Source organism: Rhincodon typus, chromosome 20 (genome assembly GCF_021869965.1).
Source record: "Rhincodon typus isolate 14 chromosome 20, sRhiTyp1.1, whole genome shotgun sequence".
Classification (NCBI taxonomy): Eukaryota; Metazoa; Chordata; class Chondrichthyes; order Orectolobiformes; family Rhincodontidae; genus Rhincodon; species Rhincodon typus.
Genome location: NC_063351.1, coordinates 35,532,547 through 35,552,034, shown reverse-complemented (window position 1 = coordinate 35,552,034; position 19,488 = coordinate 35,532,547). Strand labels below are relative to the sequence as shown.

Below are 19,488 nucleotides of genomic sequence, written 5' to 3'. Positions count from 1 at the left end.
ATAAAGATTAAAGTCAGCATAATTATTGCTCTATTGTTTTCACATGCTCCTATATGTAATAATAAATAAAAAAAAGTATAGTCTTGAAAGCAATTAGAATCCTGACTTCATTGTTGCTGGGTCAAAATCCTTGAATTTCCTCCCAAAGGGCATTGTGGGTCAACCAACAGCAACTGGACTGCAATGGTTCAAGAATGCAGCTCACCACCACCTTCTCAAGGGCAGCTACAGATGGGGATAAATGCTGGCCAGCCAGTGACCCCACATCCTACAAATGAATTTAAAAAAAAGTCAAATTAGCAACTATTACCAACCAATGAACTTACAGCTTTCCAGCAATGTCACTGTTTGCTCTGTGCCACGCCCCCAATTCTGGACTTCAATTCATCCTGTTAAAATGATCTTACAAACAAGGAGGCAAAAAGGCAAGCAAAAAACATCTTTTCCCTTCTGCACCAAATTCCTACGCTGCTTCCAAGGTCCCCAAGATATATTCTCGCTCAGGCTATCTCGCTCTGGATGTGATCTCTCCTCCCTGACAGTGCAAAGACTGATGGCACAGACACAGAAACTTTTGCCCATTAATTCTATGAAGTAATTAATGCTTATTTTTTTTCAGTTACATCTTTGTCTTCCTCTTTCATAGGATGTGCTTTCATACTATTTCATACTTTTACAGTAGGATGATCAGCATGGTCTCTGTTCATATTCTGCAATGTAACAGTGATAATTTTGATAGTAATATTTTGCATGCATTATGTACATAATGTGCATTAACGAACCATCTTTGCATAGGAGCAGCACCTCCAGTCCGTTCTGCCATTCAATGAGATCATGGCTGATTGTGATCTAACTTCATATACTGAACTTCATACACTGAACTTCACACTGTATCTCTTAATACCTTAGGTTAACACAAATCTTTGAATCTTAAATCTGAAATAAACAACTGGACATATATTAACTGATATTTGAAGATATAAATTCCAATGCCTCCCATCTTTTGCATGTGGATGTATTTTCCAACTTCTCTCCTGAAAGGCCTGACTTTAATGCTTTTATGCTATTTCCCCTAGTTCTTTATTCCCTGGTCAGCAAAAATAGTTCCACTTTACCTGCTGTATCTGTCCCTTAAATATCTTGAAAACTTTGATAAAATCATCCCTCTATTTTCTAAAGTTGACAAAATGCAAACATAGTTTGTATAACCTGCCATTGTAACTTCATTCTTGCACTCCCTCCAGACCAATATATCCTCCAAAGTTTTGATGCGTGGAGCTGAACACATTCCTTCAAGTGTGATATAACTATGAGTTTGAATGGCTGTAGCGTAATTTTAACTACCTTATAGTTTGGTCTTCTAAGTATACAGGTTACCAATCCTTAAACTTGTTGATTTTTTTTTAAACTTATCCATGACATTTCAATTAAAGTTTCTTCAGATTGCCAGTGTTTCCAGCACTTTGACACTTAAAAAGTTCCCTGTGCAATCTTTTAAGTCCAAGCAGATGATCTTATACTTGTCTGCATCAAAATCCATTTGCCAGAGGTTTGCCCATTTGCTTAATCTATCGATATTTTTATAATTTTATGCTTCCATTTACATTGCTCATAAAAAGTGCTTAAGTTTGTCTCCAGCATATGCGAACCATATATGAGGCCCAGGCTGTGTTTACATATCTCAGTACTGGCTTCTTCTTAAGGTGGTGAGAATGACATTGCCACAGAGATACGATGATGAAGTCAAACCACCCATCAGGCGCCCAAGCAAATTGCTCACAATACCGTAAGCATGAATTTGTGGTGGTATTGTTGACAATTACCAAACAGTGGGGATACTAGAAGCAAAGAATAGCCTATGCACCTTCATGAGGCAAAAGGTTAAAATTAGCCTTACAGACCAACTTAATTCTGCATGAATTGATTCACAGATGGAGTCAAATGTAATATTTTGGCTTCTATCTATCATCAGCGTTGCTATAATTTTCCAGTTGGGAACATTTACTGAACTGCATTCTAGAATACTTAATTTCTCATGACAGTGCTTCTTTATTAATCAGCAAGAAGGAAGCATGTTAAGTGAGCTTAATGGTCAAATTCTGTCTGAGTATATTTCTCATTAGTGGCACTGTACACACTTTGGGTATCAAATAAGAAAGTATTTATTTTGCTTAATTTCAAACCAGGAATTACAATTTGAGTGGATAAATAATATCACACAGCAAATTCAGTTTTGTGTACAATTTCATTTTTATCTTTTTTTTCCCTGTTTCAGCTTATGGCTGCCTTCTTTTTCCAATGTGATCTGGTTCACTAGACAAGTCAGGGGCACACCGTTCAGAAAGTTGGGAGTTGCTATTTTGAGGATGGTTGCCATGCGATAGTTTCTGAGAAGACAAAATGAGATCGTTAAAATTTTGAAGGCCTCACATTTGATATTCTCGTGGGTTTGGCACCATTGATCATTCTCATAAGTGAAACACATGCCAATGACCGAGTGCTCCATTACTACCCTATATATTATTAAATGATAGTTTGACCTAGGAGTCATAACACAAAACACAAGGTGGGCAACCAAAACAAAAACTAATTTATCTTATGTAAAACACATGTTGGGTAATAAACTAATAATCAGCAGAATGTGACACAGTCTATGAACATGTTATTGTCAATGCTTTGTTTTTGAATATAATGTTATTCAGCAAAGTTTAGCTGTGTAAAGTTTTAAGAGAATATGACCATAAAAGTAAGCCAAAATATTTTGAAATCCATAGTGGATAAGAAGATAGTGGATAAATGGCCTTCTAGTGGTTGCTGTGATTGGATACATAAAATGTCCCAGCCTGATGAAATTGTTGCAGATTAAGTGTACTTGCACTTTGCAATGGCTGCTTCATGTGTTTGTTGCTATAATGTTGTAGTGTCCAGCAATCATGGGTCCCATGTATATCTATCAATCACTTAGTCCATCCACCCTGGGCATTGTCCCAGCCATCTTCTTGTGGTACTTACATCTAGAAAATGAAAAGTGATAGTTCGGGGAATGCAAATTTGGTTGACTGTAAGACCATAACAAATAGGAGCAGAAGTCGGCCACTTGGCCTCTCACATCTGTACTGCCATTCATTTGGATTATGTCTGATCCAACAATACACATGTCCACTTTCCTGCCCTTTCCCCAGAACCCTTGATTCTCCTACGATCAAAAATCCAGCTATCTCATCCTTAAATATACACAAGGACTCTGTCCCACAGCTCACTGTGGCAAGCAGTTTCAAAGACTCACAACGCTCTGAAAGAAGAAATTCTTCCTCATCTCAGTCTTAAATTGGAGCTCCTTAATTCTAAGACTATGCCTTCTGGTCGTTGACTCTCCCGTGAGTGGAAACAACCTCTCAGCTTTTACCCTGTCAAGCCCCTTAAGAATCGTATGTTTCACTGTAAACACCTCTCATTCTGCTACATTCCAATGAGTAGAGTTCCAATCTGTTTAAAGTTTCCTCATAAGGCAATCCCTCCATGCCGGCGCTCATCCGAATGAACATTCTCTGAGCTGCTTCCAATGAAATAATATAGTTTCTTAAATAGGGAGACCAAAACTGTTCGTGGTACTCCAGATGTGGTCTCACTGGGACCTTGTGCAATTGCCTTCTATATAATCCAAACCCCTTTGAAATAAGGACCAAGATTCCATCGGCCTTCCTGACTGCTTGCTGCACCTGTGTGCCAGCTTTCTGTGTTTCGTGCACAAGTACCCCCAAGTCCCTTTGTGTTGCAGCTCTCTGTAGTTTCTCTCCATGTAAATAATATTCTATTCTTTTGTTCTAATTCATGCTTCATGCATTAAGACATAAAGCCTTTAAGTCTGTTCTATTAACAATTGCCCTACGCTTTTATTTCCTTGATGCAATATGACATTCACACATTCTGCCCCTTCCTTTTATTTGTTAATGATCAGCCCCATCATTAACCTGCAATCCTACCTTCCCCTTTACCTTTGATATTCTAACTTAAATGCAACTGAACCCAATCCACTCTGCCATTGTTTGACACCTTGTCACTTCCAGGTATCCACCCACCCAAAGCCTCCTTATCCTTTATTATTTCACACCATCTCAACAGCCCATTTCAACCCATACACCCCCGCCATATTGTGACCCACCAAATTCCACTTCACCTACAACTGTTTTCCTTGCACCCCTAGTATTACAGCTTGATAATGTCCATCCTACTCTTCTGGACTCCCCCATTGCCTACCATGCTTTTCAATGCTGTTCCACATAACCTCCCATTCAGCTTATGTTTCGCCTGCTCCCTATCACTGTCCTTGTCCCCTCCAACCTCTACAAATACTTCTGCTTTCTCAATTTAACCTTGACTTCTCTACCTCTTCTTGCAGTTCACACCCAGCTGCCCCTATGAGCCTCCCACTGAATCATGAAACATGATGAATAGATGGATACCAAGGACTCTATTTGCCCCAGATTTATAATAGTCTTCAATGAGCAGCCCCTATACATGACTCACCAAATCCCTGACTGCTGTTTTCGCAGCTCTGTAACTGACAGTACACGAATACTCTGTCTGCCAATGCTGGCCCATGCATGAAGAGGTGGGAAATTTCCTGTGAAGGAGCAGCTAAGAGAACAGGAACTACAGCCGCTGATAGCTGGACAGCAGCAACATAGGGTGGAATCTTAAAGGGGTCTGAGTAACATCAGCTATGGGAAGACGTGTGACAAGAATTCCATGTTGATGGCACAATGCATGTCATTAAGGGCATCCTATCTTACCAAGCTCATCTAATAAACTAAATATTGGGAAAACTCGATACGGAAACCAGACTAGGTATCTAGTGGATTCAGCTCACTGCTGATCTGCACCATCTTCATGTTGGCTGTGACCAAATTGCATCTCAGCGAATGATTCATGGGCACCAGCCACATCTATCTCTCATCCATACACGTTAGCATGTGGCAACTGCCAAACCCTTACAACTGTGGTGGCAGCTCTGTAATACATTTATAGGTTGCTCATGAAGCACAGACTTGTATTGCAGTGTTCACCAGCAACTAGCATTTCAGGGTTACTGTAAGGATACTGCACACGCATGGACAAGTACCCAATTCACTTAGCACTCACACAATTAGTGCCTACCTGCATGCTCGCAGCATTGAATCCTAGCATTGCCTTGACGTGCTGTACCTGTTAGTCATAGATAAAGGCTTTCACCACTGCCATTTTGAGCTTTTCTTTTGTGGACATAGGCACGCTACTTATCATTGTATGGATCTATCAGGTGGTTGCGGGACAGCTTGTTAAGCAGCACAACCGAAACATCAATCTAAGTCCTATAGCATGTGTTATCTGCCTGCGCAGCAAACACACTCCATGAACGTTCAACAAAAATGACCATAAGGAAACTGATAGTTAGTCCTCATTCCAGGCAAAGGAGAGAGGGCTCTGTTAGTCAGTTGCAGGCACAGTCAAAGCACTACATCATGGTCTGTTGCCAGCTTGGGGCACTCACAGTTGGGGTGCTATATGACTAAATCCAAGGAGTGGTCAGTGGTCAATCCTTGAGGGCCAGCATTGGCAGACAGAGTATTCGTGTACTGTCAGTTACAGAGTTGCAACAACAGCAGTCAGGGATTTGGTGAGTATGCAAGGCCTCTGAGTCAGGTTAACTGTAGTGTTCTACCTCCAATGATGTTGTAGGTATAGATGATCTGCAACTATCATGCTGTGATAATTATGTTAGCTCCAGCAACTAAATATGAAATAAAAACTAAAGAACTGCGGATACTGTAAATCAGGAACAAAACAGAAGTTGCTGGAAAAGCTCAGCAGGATCTGTGAAGAAAAACTCAGAAAAAATCAGAGTTAATGTTTGGGGTCCAGTGACCCATCCTGAAGGATTCAGTATATTTTTGTACAGCTCCTGGTATTTAGTTATGTACAGTCAAGGATACTTGTGTGTCTGGGATCAAGCTATTCTGTAGCACAGTTCATTCAGTGTATCATTCTACAATTAAGGTAGAACTGAGAACCTGATACCATTAGGACACATGCTTTGATATAGCGGTGGCATCATGAGCATGTCTCTTAAAGGTGTGTTGCGTATCTGCTGTGAGTCATAATATAACATCCTACTTTCTTGAAAGAACATTTCCACTTGTCAATTCAACCATTGTAGAGAAATGGAAAAATAGAATTAGCAAGATTAATAATTCAAACTCTGATTTTATGTTTTGCAACTTGTCCTGATCTGGTGATTGTATAAACATCTGGACAGCTGTGTGTTCTGCTCAGTTGCTCCTGGTTAACAAATTTGGCTGCTATGCTGCTGGTTGCTGTTGGTCAGCATCATCACACAATGATTGTCATCAGTGTTCTCCTCCTGGCTCTCTACATTGGCTTATCATTCATTGGTTTGAGCTGGTTCTTGTTTCTTCATGATCAGTACTAACTTCTTGCAATCAGGACTGATGCATTTCTTAGAAATCTTTGTCCGTATCCAGTTATGTGTGACTGGATTTATGGCTCACACTCTCTATCGTGGTAACTCTCGACTTGCTCGCTGGTCTCATATATCTACTTCATTTTTCACCGTCCTTGAAAAGAAAGGGTCTCTTTCATTCTGACCACTGTTTGTTTGATTTGATTGTCATGAATGCTCATGATACTGAGTTCTATGTATACTGACAGTCCTTACACTGCTGGATCAGCGGTACCAGGTAGAAGATTTCAGGAATCCAAGCTAAACTTGCATACTGGCATTACACCGTGATTGTGTCACTGAAGAATTTATGATCTGTTATATGCTATGAAATGGTCTTTTGTAGGTTGTACCATGGAATGCCACTTGTTGGGATATGTCTTTCAGTGTGGATTGTAGTTATACGTTGGCACTAGTTCACTCCTACATCAATTTTGTTTTACACTGTGCATCAACCTGTCTTTTGTGGACATATGATGTTGATGGTAACAAAAGCTTCTGCTCCTCTTATACCATCAGTGTGCTGTGTAAGGTTGGTGATATGAAAGGTTAGAGATAAAAAAAAATACAGCAGATGCTAGAATTCAAGGTAGACATACAGCATCTGGAGGAGGAGAAGTCAACATTTCGGGTATTACTCTTCTTCAGGACTGGATGTGGGGTTAGGGGGAGCTGCAAATAAAGACAGAGGTAGGGGGAAGATAGAGAAATGGTGGTGATAGGTGGACACTGGTAGTAGGTACGACCTAGTTGGTAGCTGGAATAGAAGGGAGGAGGCGGTAAGTGGAATAGAAGGCAGGAGGCAGGACTCAGGACTGGAAAGGGAGCCGGGAATGGGTGGGAAGGTTATTTGAAATTAGAGAACTCAATGTTAAGTCCTCGGGGCTGAAGGGTGCCTAGGTGGAAGATAACATGTTGTTCCTAAAATTTGCAATCTGATTCACTGCGACACTGGAGGAGACTGAGGATGGACATGTTGGAGGAGGAGTGGGGGTGGAGGGGGAAGTTGAAATGAGCAGTGACCGGGAGGTTAGGCTAGCCATTTCAGGCCAGGCGAACACGCTTGGTGAAATGGTCACCATTTGGTCTCACTGATGTAGAGAAAACCACATCAGGAGCACCGGATACAGTAGACTAGGTTGGAGGAGATACAGCTGAAACTCTGTCTCAAGTGGAAGGACTGTTTAGGGTCCTGGATTAAGATGAGGGAGATGGTGTGTGGGCAGGTGTTGCAAGTTTTACAGTTAAAGGGGAAGGTACTGGAGGGTTGGCGTGGTTGGTGGGGAGTGTGGTGTGAATTAAGGAGTGAAGGGTCCTCGTGGAAGGCAGAGAGGGGTGGGGAGTGGAAATGTTCTGAGTGCTGGGGTCCAATTGAAGTTGGCAGAAGAGGATGATACGTTGGATGAGGAGCCTGGTGAGGTGGAAAGTGAGGACAAGAGAGACCCTATCTTTATTTCTGGGGCAGTTTAGAGCTGAAGAGAGGGGAATGGAGGAGGTGTAAGGCTGTCTGGATGACAGAGGGGGGAAAAGAATGTTTTTTGAAATAGGAGGACATCTGGGGTGCTTGGGAGTGGAATGTCTCCTCATCAGACCAGATGTGACGGAGAAGGATGAATTGGAAAAATGCGATGAGTTTTTGCAGGATAAAGGGTGGGAGGAACTGTAGTCAAGATAGTTATGGGAGTATATAGTAAACATTGGACCATAAATTGTCTCCAGAAATGGGGGTGGAGAGGTCAAGAAAGGGGAGGGAGATGTCTGAGATGGACCAAGTGAATTTGAGGGTGAGGTGGAAGTTGTTAGCAATGTCGATGAACTGCTCTAGTTCAGCCTCGGTGCAGGATGCAGCACCGGTGCAGTCATTGATGTAATGGCGGAAGAGTTGTGGAACAGTACCTGTGCAAGTACTGAAGAGGGACTGTTTGACATTACCGACAGAGGCAGACATAGCTGGGGCCCATGCGAGTGCCCATGGCCACTCCCTGGTTTTGGAGAAAATGGGAAAAATTGAAGGAAAAGTTATTGAGGATGAGGACTAATTCGGCAAGGCAGAGAAGGGTATTGCTGGGGGCAGTACTGGGTGGGTCTGTTGATCAGGAAAAAAACAGAGGCCCTGCAGACCGTCCTTGTGGGGTATGGATGTATATTGGGGTTGCATGTCCATAGTAAAGGTGAAGCGCTGGGGGCCAGGGAACTTGAAGTTTCCGAAGAGGTGGAGGACGTGGTTTGTGTCCCAGATGTAGGTGGGGACTGCCTGGACCAAGGGGGAGAGAATGGAGTTGGGGTAGGAAGCGATCAGTTCAGGAGGGCAGGAGCAGGCAAAGGCGATGGGTCGTCTGGCATAGTTGGGCTTACGGATCTTGGGAAGCAGGTAGGACTGGGCATTGTGGGGCTCAGGGACTATAAGGTTGGAGGTGTGGAGGGGAGATCACCTGAGGCAATAAGGTCATGGACAGCGCGAGAACCAGTGGCTTAATGGGCCATGGTCAAGGAGGAGGTAGGACTTGGTGACAGAGAGTTGGCATTTGGCCTCTGCGACATAGAAGTCCGTCCTCCAGTCTACTACCACCCTGCCTTTGTCAGTGGGTTTGATAGTGAAACAGGGATTGGTGCAGAGAGAGTGGGGCACCTCACATTGGGAGGGGTGAGGTTGGAATGGGTGAGGGGGGGTGGAGAAATCGAGATGGTTGATGTCACATTGGCAGTTAGCAATAAAGAGGTCCAGGGCGGGTAAGAGGCCGTGAGGGGGCGTCCAAGAGGAGGAGGAAGGTTGGAGGCAGGAAAAGAGGTCCCTGGAGGGTGGTTGGGAGTCTTAATTGAAGGCGGCGGCATGGAGGCACAGGTGGCAGAAGAAGAGCTCCACATCATTGCAGGACAAAACTGGTTGAGGTGGAGGCATTGGGGTATGAACATGAGCGCTTTACTGAGGACAGAGCATTCAGCCTCAGAGTTCAAGGTCAGGGGAATAGTGAATATACAGGAAGGTTCTGGGGGGTTTTTGAGGAAGCTGAAGGGGGGGGGGGAAGGGCAATAGCATGTGATGGGGGAGGGTTGGATGTGGTGTGGTGGGGGAGAGCAGTTGTGGGAGGGAAAGGCGATTGGGAGGGGAGTGGGATGGAGGACTGAATTGGAAGAGGAGTGTGGGAGAGATGAGGTGGAGAGGTAGGAGTAGTAGTGTATATTGTGGGGGTGGACAGTTGAGGAGGGAGAGATGTGTTGGCTAGCTGCAGGTGGGTAGTAGGACCCAGAGTGACACTGGGGATAGGAGTCTGTGTGTTAGTTAGGAGAGTGGGTGGAGTCGGGAGTGGAGGCAGAAGTTGCGACAGGTCCCAATCCTTTCGTCTGCGAAATTCAGGGCAGCGTTGGAGAAGTCATCTGGAGTAGAGACGGAGGTTGAAGGTGAATTCTTATGGGTCTCAGTCGATGGTTGCAGAGGCTCAGGTGCCGGACTGGAGCCAGAAGTGGCGTCAGACTGGACAGGCCTGGTGCCGGATGAGGCCTGCATGCGTGTAAGGCAGTGGCAGCATGGGTTCCTGGAAGTGGCCGGAAATAGGGTGCTGATTTTGAACGGTGAGTGGGTTCTCCGACTGGAAGTGAATAGAGGAGAATCTTGCGAACTTACAACTTTTAATATCTGGTATGAAGCAGAAAAGCCGTTTGTTGAGTGTGTGGATTCTCCGTCGAATATAGAAGAGTAGAGGTTCCCTGCAAGTTTGGGAAAGGGAAGCCTTGAGCTGGGGGAGGGATGAGGAGAGGGAGTGGAGGTGCTGGCACATTGCAGAGAGGGCTGAGTAGAGAATCTGGAGAGAGAACTGTTTATGGAGGTATTGAAGGTGTTGTGTGTATGGAGCATCGAAGGTGGGTCCAGATTTTGAGAGTTTGAAATGTACCTGAGGGATGAAATGGTTACAAAGACAGGAGCTGAGGAAGGTCACGTGGCTGTAGCAGCGTGTTTGTTTCACAGTGTAGTCGAAGAGCTGAAGGGCTGCAGAATCACAGCAGTGTGGCAGAGTGAAAGGGACTCACTGAGTTCACATCTGAGGGAGGCAAAGAGCTTCTTCAATGTGTTCATCCTTCCCCACCACCCAGAACATCTTCACTTCCCCTCCCTGGCCTTCTGCAAGGACTATTCCCTTTGCCGCTCCTTAGTTCATGCCACACTCCCACCAACCGCTCCGCCACACCCCGGTACCTGCCCCTGTAACTGTAAAAGATACAACACCTGCTCTCACACCACCTCCCTCACCTCCATCCAGAGCCCTTAACAGTCCTTCAAGGTGAGACAGAGTTTCATCTGCATCTCCTCTAACCTAGTCTACTGCATCCGGTGCTCCCAATATGGTCTTTTCTACATCAGTGTGACCAAATGTAGACTAGGCTACCATTTTGCTGAGCATCTTTGCCTGGCCTGAAACAGCCAGCCTAACCTCCCGGTCACTACCCATTTCAACTCTCCTCCCCCCCAACTCACCCTCCAACATGTCCATCCTGAGCCTTCTCCAGTGAATCAGATCGCAAATTTTAGGAACAAGACCATATCTTCCACCTGGGTACCCTACAGGCCTGAGGACTTAACATTGAGTTCTCTAATTTCAAATAACCTTTCCACCCTCCCTGCACCTCTCTTTCCAGTCCTGCTTCCTCCATTCAATTCCACCTACCACTTCCTCCCTTCCATTCCGTCTACCAACCAGATTCATCCCTCCCATCAACCAACCAGGTCGTACCTACTACCGGTGTCCACCTATCACCATCATTCCACCATCCTTCCCCACCCCCGCTTTATCTGCAGCTCCCTGTACCCCCACATACAGTCCTGAAGAAGGGTAATACCCAAAATGTTGGCTTCTCCTCCTTCAGATGCTGTGTTTTTCCAGCCTCCTGTTTGTGAACCTGGTAATATAAAAGGCTTCAGAGCTAGTAGGAACTGCAGATGCTGGAGAATCTGAGATGACAAGGTGTAGAGCTGGATGAACACAGCAGGTCAAGCAGCATCAGAGGAGCAGGAAAGCTGACGATTCGGGCCTAGACCCTTCGGTTTCCTGCTCCTCTGATGCTGCTTGACCTGGTGTGTTCATCCAGCTCTACACCTTGTTATCTCAATATAAAAGGCTTGGTTATATTTCAAAGGTTGCTTTTCAGTCTTTGGCTGTTCATTTCATCAATACATTTGTGTACATTTGAACGATTTTCCATGCTGCTAGTGTTGTGGTGTTGTTGTACCTTTCTGGTCACCTAGATCCCGTTCTGGGGTCTGATTTGGCTTTTGAAACCAGATTTTCTGCACACATGCACCCAATGCTCTCTGGTTCCACATGTTTTGCAGATGTGTAGAAATGCCAATTTCTGGGTAGGTGACAAACTGCAACTATGACAGATCTCGTGAATTTGGTGTATTTTGCATATCATAGCAATAGTGTTGTACGCACCCAAAGCATATAGTTGATGTTGGCCTATCACTACAGTTTCATGCTAGCATCCAAGTTCCAGCAAGGCTGGAATGGTATGGCCCTTTTTCTTGCCTAGATCATTCTGGAAAGCTTTGATCAGGGTAGAGGCAATTACCTCCTTAAGTAGCCACTCCACCTCTTCAGAGAAATCACACTCATGCCCTCTACTATAGCATCCGTCAACAGCCATGTCAAAAGTTTCTTGCAGTTTCTGTCTGTACAACATGAATTGGAGTCAGTTAATCTATCAATCAGAAAATTGATTCATACGTTAGGTACCTGCTGTGAGACATCCAGACACAACATCCAGAATCTCCGCTTTAGATCCATGCATGGCAGCTGCCAGGTGCAACTTCTGTGGAACACCCTTCCCTGTAAAACCCTGCTATTTGAAATTCCTTTCCTCATAATGAGGTGCAATGCCCAGCTTTTCTACTGTCAGTGTCAACAACATGAACAACAGGAATGTTGTATGGTGGCTGTTGAATGTTCTCTGTCATGAAATCAAATGATGACTGATCATGGGATTTCTGCTCCTCCTCTCCACCTACTCACCATATCCTGTGATTCCACGACAGATCAAAAATTTTCCACTTAAATATAAAATGGGACAAAGTTCTTCTACAGTATACATGAAGCTTTAAATATCTTCAACAATGGAACATCCACAATCAATTGAGTGAAGCCAAAATTGGGCTGCTTTATTGCCATTCTAGTATGCTCCTTGGGGTTCTGTCAGCCCACATAGGCATTCCGTAAAATCCAAACAAGCTCATAAAATTGTATGCTATTTACACTCTGATTGACCCTGTTAATCTTTTGTTGATTTGGGACTTCTTTTTTCTTGCCGTGGTGATTAGCTTTGCAAACTATGGAACTGATATGATAATATTATCGTTCTACTCTGAAGCTTCCCTACACAATGGTATGTTTACTTACAACTCTGCACCAGTCTTCAAATGGCCCAAATAAATCTAGTCCTTTTTTTTAATGCATAACCATTGCATGTGGAATGTTTTACCTCTTGCTATAAATGTATCAGTTAACAAATAATTGATTACCCACTTGTTTTTCTAACTACATTCCAAGAACAGGAACAAAGGATGTTCAAGATTTCGGATGAAAGAAGCTTCCCTCAATGACCAACTACTAAATTACCCAAGGGTGACTCTTTTAAGCTACTTTTCAAAAGCAGTACTAAAATGAAAATCTTAAAGAGGCAACCAGCCTGAACTATTCCATTTAACAGTGAACCATCATTACCACTTCCCCGGTTCCATGATCAGCTACAAGAAATTACATTACATTGTTTTTACATTTATTAGAAATATTACAACTTGAAGAACTCTACAAGTTTGTAAAACACAAAATGAAAAATAATTTGCATGCAAGTTTCAGTTAAATATAAACTAGAATCAATTATTTTAAGAATTAAACAAGCATTGGTTACCATTTGCAAATACTGTATCTCTGCTCGAAGGGCCTCACAAACACTTTCCAAATCATCTTCCTTGTATAATTCCAATTCTTTCTTTAACCTAGAGCAAAAGTGTTTCAGAAAACGAGGAATGTTCTTAAGCTTTGAATTCAATTTTAGATTTTTCTAAATGATATAGTCAATTACAAACTAATGTCAACATCAGGGATTAAGAGGAGGCATATTCATAATTAAATTCTCTACCATCAAAGTTCTATGTATGGCATCTGAGTAGATATCTGGATATCTTTGGGTCATCTCATATTATCTTCATAGAGTTTCAACTTTCCATACCTTCAAGGGTGTCACCCTAAATTTGTAAGCTGGGTAAATGCTCAATAGCTGTTTTAGGATAATAGGAAATTCGACTGATAATTATTTTCATGCTACTGAAAATTATGCCATAACTACAAGATCTGTCCAGTATTCAAAGCAGTAACATCAGATGGTATTTTCAGTTTAAGTTATTAAAGAACTTTATCAACAATTGAACAATCTAGGTCATATAACACAAATTATATACTTACAACAGGAAGGCTAACCACCTTGGATGGATATTCTGGGTATCATTTAACTATTCTCTACTAAGCAAGCTCATTGAACAGATCCAGGCTGATACGTAATTTTCATACCTGACAGATTTAAAGTGATTGTTTATCGTATATTTAAGTAAACTGGAAGAAGTTTAGAATTCAACAATGAAGGAACATAGGGATTGATTTAGAGGGGGGAAAATAGAATGAGAGAGTAAACTTGTGGGAAACATATAAACTTAATGTAAAAGCTTCCATAGATAGGTGAAGAGAAAAAAAGTTTAGTGAAGATAAAAGTAGGTTTCACGACAGCCAGAAACAAGGCAAGATGGGAAACAAAGAGATGGCAGACCAATTAAATACACACTCTGGTTCTATCTCCACAAAGGAGGACATAAATAACATCCTGAAAATGTTGGGGAACAGAGGGTCAGGTGAGAGGAAGGAACTAAAAACAAAGTATGAGTAGGGAAATTGTTGGAATAAAATGCTGACGGATCCCCAGGGCCTGATAACCTACATACCAGAGTACTTAAGGAAGGGGCCTTGAAATAGTGGATGCACTGATGGTCATCTTTCAAGATTCTATCGACTCTGGAACAATTCCTATTGACTTGAGGAATGCTAACATAATTCCACTGTTTAAAAAAAAAAGGAGGCAGAGTGAAAGCAGAGAATTTTAGCCTAGTTAGCCTGACATTAGTAGTGGAGAAAATGCCCAAGTCCATCATAAAATATTTAATAGCAGAGCACTGGGAAAATAGGGACATCCTCAGACAAAGTCAGTATGGATTTACAAAAGATAAATCATGTTTGACAAATTACTTGTATTTTTCAAGGAGGTAACTGGTAGAGTTGATAAGGGGAGCAGTGGAAGTGATTTACTTGTACTTTCAGGAAGCTTTTGATAAGGTCTCACAGAAGAATTTAGCATGGACAGGAAAAGCACATGGGATTAAGGTCATGTACTGACATGCACAGAGAATTGTTTGGCAGACCAGAAACAAAGAGTAGGATTAAACAGGTCTATTTCCAAGTTGTTGGCAGTGGCAAGTGAGCTATTGCTGGAATCAGTGTTTGGACCACTGATACTTATGAATGATTTAGATGAGGTAACTATATGTAATATCTCCAGTTTGCAGATGACACAAAGCTAGATGGGAGGGTGAGCTGTGAAAAGGTTGCAGATATGTTTCAATCTGATTTGTACAAGTTCAGTGAATGGGCAAATGAAATATAATGTGGATAAATGTGAGATTATTCATTTTGGTAGCAGAAAATTGAAGGCAGATTTTCACCTGAATGGCAATAATTTGTGAAAGGGAGAGCTGCAACAAGATCTGGTGTCCTTGTGCACAGAAAGTAAACACGCAGGTGCAGCAGGCATTGAAGACAGCATATGGTATTTTGGCCTTGATAGTGAGAGGATTGAAGTACAAGAGCAGGAGTATTTTACTGTGATCGTACAGGGCCTTGGTGAGTGCGGTTTTGGTCTTTTTGTCTGAGGAAGGCTGTTCTGGCAGTGGAGGGAATGCAAGGAAAATATATCAAATTGATTCTTGGGCTGACAGGAAGAAGAGATACTGGATCAATGAGGTCTAAAATCATTGGAGTTTAGAAGAATGAGGGAGAATCTCAGAGAAACTTTTAAAATTCTAACAAGACTAGACAGGATTTTTAAAATTCATTCATGGGGTGACAGCATTGCCAGCTAGGCTAGCATTTATTGCTCATCCGTATTTGCCCAGTGGGCAGTTAAGAGTCGACCACATTGCTGCGGGTCTGGAGTAAGGATGCTTCCAATGAACAGGGACTTCAAAACCAAGGGACACAGTCTAAGGATATGGGGTAAGTCTAAGGATATAGGACCAAAATAAAGAGAAACGTCTTCACCCAAAGGGTGGTGAGCCTTTGCAATTCTCTGCTACAAAAAGCAACTGAGGCAAAAACATTGAACACTTTTTCAAGGTGTTAGGTATAGTTCTTAGGGCTAAATGGATAGAAGGATATGGGAAAAAGCTGGAACATGGTACCAAGTTGGAAGATCAGCCATGATAATATTGAATGGTGGAACAGGCTTGAAGGGCTAGATGGCATATTCCTATGCCTCCTATATAGTTATGTTGTAATCTTTTCTTAGGTAAAGAGGTCAAGACTATAAAGGAGGTCAGAGGAGATCATATATGTCAAATGTGTACACATCAAGGCTGCAGTAGGGCATCCCTGCTCCTTGCAATAAAGGTCAAGATGCCATTTGCCTTCTTAATTATCTGCTGTACATGTACGCTTGCATTTAGTGACCAATGTACAAAGACACCTAAGCCAGCCTGTACATCAATAATTACCAATTTATCCACCGACCTATTATTTATTTAAGTAACATTCTCTGATTGCTTTTCTATCAAGGATAACAACACACTTATCCATACTATACTGCATCTACTATGTTTATGTTCACTGACTCAACTTGTCTAAGTCACCATGAAGTCTCTTCATTTCCACCTCACCATTCACAAGCCCATCTACCTTTGTGTTGTCAGAAAACTTGAAAATATAACATTTGGTTCCCTCATCTAAATTATTAAAATATATTGTGAATAGCTGGGGCACAAGCACTGATCCCTTGGTAGTGCATTAGTCTCTGATTACCACTTGGAAGACTACTCATTTACCCCTAGTCTATTTCCTGTCTACAAATCAATTCTCAATCCATGCTCGTATATCAGCCCTAGGTCCATGTGCTTTGATTTTGCACACTAACCTTTCATGTAGGACTTGATCAAAAACTTGCAAGAAATCCAAATGCACCACATTCACTAGTTCCTCATTATCTATTTTGCTAGTTACATCGAAAACTGCAGTAGATTTGTCAACTATGATTTCCTTTTCGTAAATTCACATTGAGTTTGTCCAATTCCGTTGATAATTTCGAAGTGTCCCATTTCACATACTTTGTAAGAGACTCTAACATTTTCCTATATCTGATGATAAACTGATCTGTATTTCCCTGTTCTGCCCCTTTCTCCTTTTTTTAAAGTTTGGTAACATTTGCCACTCCAATCTGCCAGGACTGTTCCAGAATCTAAAGAATTTTGCAAGATGACGACCAATGCAAAATGCTTGCAATGAATTTTTTAAGTTTGCTATGAAAAGTATGAATGTCTGACTGATTTCCAGCTTCAAAATTATCTTCCTCAATCACTTCCTCCAATGCAGATTTTGTGATTTTAGATGAATAAACCAGCACTGATTGCACCTTACTCCTGGTAGAAGCTAGTTATGTTGCAGAATCCTTTTGCCCAGTTGTAAAACTGACCTTGTCACAGGAAAATGAGATGAAGCAGTGGGATCTGGCAAAAATGGCATTGGTCACAGTATTAATGTATTTGTAAGTGGACCATTGAGAATCCCCATACTGACCCCAATTGCTTCCTGCAATTAGCCAGTTGCAAACATGTTCGATACAGCTGTCACCTTGATGGCCAACAGGATAGGAAGGCCACCCACTCCCTCAGTTTGAATCCAGCTCTTAGTACAGTTCAGTAGCTGTGTCCTGGGACATTCTCAGCGTATGTGACCCTACACCCTTCTCATCTGGAGGAATTGACATTGAGGATAAAAGACTTTGGCCCTCCTATGCCTCGAACTCATCCCTTCAACAGCAACCTCTTCATGTGGGGGTTGTTTGGGTTCTGCTGGAGGTAACTGCTGCACCAACATTTGCCAGCGTATCTATTCCTATTCCATTTCTCTGTGCTATTGTTGCATTACAGCAATAGCAACAACCATATCTGCTGTGGCTAGATCCATCAGTCACACTTGCAGTAACCCTTTGTAGGGAGAAGAAACAGAACAGGTCCTTAACAATGTTAGCAGTCAGCATTCACATCCCTTATAAACGAAGGCTTAACATACTCATCTATACAGTGACACATGGAGCATTCAAACAAGGAGGGTCATGTATTGACTCATCTGGGCTGTTTGACATTGGACCGTATTCCGACAAATGCATCACCAGTCACATGGCAAATAACAGCATAGAAGATAACAGCAGAGTTAGTGCTGCATGAATACAGATCCCTTCTCCCAGCTTCATATTATCCACAAAAGGGGGTATCATTGCATGAGAGAGTCTTGCATTATACTTATAGTACAGGTTGAGTTGGAACTAGTTCACTGGGGACAAGGATTCTTAAGATTTGCACATTAACGTGGGAAACCCAATAGGGTAATTAGGTCTATTGGAGAGGAAGAAAGAGCAATGCAACTTGTGATATTATAGACTTCAGAACTTTAATAATTGCTTATGGACTGAATGAATCAACAAAAGATAGACTATTACACACAGCAATAACTCTGTCTGGAATAAACTATTAAAGGACAGGGCCAAATTTATACAGGAATTGAAAGCAATTAGCCATGTCTGGGAGTGGGAGCTACATAGACAAAACTGCTTTGGTACCTGCACGATAAACCAGATGTTACAAGGACAACTAATTGCCCTGTAGAAGAATTTAAGTAGTTACCTATAGGAATGCTGTGTCTTCGAACAAACGGTGAAGGCCAAATGTACCAAGAAACAAAGAAATTACTTTTGATAAGAAAGCCAGCTGCAGACTTGCAATAATTTGTATGAATTGTAAAAAAAATTGTAGAAAAAAATCAATACATCACCTCAGAAGAGCGAAAATCTGTATAAGAATCAAACACCAGAACACCAGAACAACTCAACAGCAGACCTTCGAAGACAGCAATGCAAGAGGACCGAACCCTGGTAATCTCCAGTGACGGATCACTGTTGGTTGAAGTTCTGGCCAGATTTCACCATTAATCAGATAACAGCTAAGTTGGGTCATAGGTTTATGCGTGCTTACTTGAGGGGTCTAACGTTTGGTTGCTACATGCAATAAAGTTTGAATTATTGTTTCAATACTTGATTATCTGTGATATTTCTTAATAAGTAGCCAAATTAAAGGTAACTTGTGGTGATTTGTCCACAACAAACTGAATAAGGGAGCAAGAAAGGGTGAGACAGGGCATGTAAATTAGAATCGAAGTGAGGTCAAGCAGAAGAGCAAAAACAGAAGATTGGTAAAAGGGCTGATAATCACAGGGGATACTGAAGAAAGACGTTTGGGATACCAAATGAAGGGAATAGGCGATCTACAGCTATGAGAGGAAAAGTGTATTTTAGACAGGAAGGGTAAAGGGTGAATGATTTGAAGGAAAAGTTCATTGTATCATCTTTCTCTAAATTGGTCTTCAAAGTAAGGCCTTTCAGAGAATGTGCAATAAAAACAGGTTGGACCTGAAATCTATTCAATGCACATCAATGTACAAATACAAACATACCTAACAGAGAGTACTGAAACAGAACCTGAAAAATTCTACTGCATAAGGACTCAGTTAAGGCCTTTGCACTGAAAGAATTCATTTGCTGCAGAGTAAAGGTGACTAAAACAAAGATTCATACAACCTCTTCTCCTAAACATGTCCTGTTATTCATTAACGTCTGACAAGGAGGACATC

At 42.1% G+C, this 19,488-nt stretch overlaps 1 protein-coding gene across 5 annotated transcripts in view; it reads right to left on the bottom strand.

The window, feature by feature from the left end:
- Positions 1 to 2,176: 2,176 nt before the first annotated feature.
- Positions 2,177 to 19,488, bottom strand: part of ccdc172 (coiled-coil domain containing 172) — a 124,499-nt gene continuing 107,187 nt past the window's right edge. For 3 of the 5 annotated variants that reach the window (XM_048609029.1, XM_048609027.1, XM_048609030.1), the window contains 2 exons: positions 13,400 to 13,487; positions 2,177 to 2,387 (listed from right to left, as the gene is read on the bottom strand). In XM_048609029.1, the coding sequence (XP_048464986.1) occupies positions 2,277 to 2,387; positions 13,400 to 13,487 (199 nt within the window). In that variant the 3' untranslated portion in view covers positions 2,177 to 2,276. Of the gene's footprint in view, positions 2,388 to 12,064; positions 12,165 to 13,399; positions 13,488 to 19,488 lie in introns of all 5 variants that reach the window. The other 2 variants (XR_007264292.1, XM_048609028.1) reach the window with 2 other exon arrangements.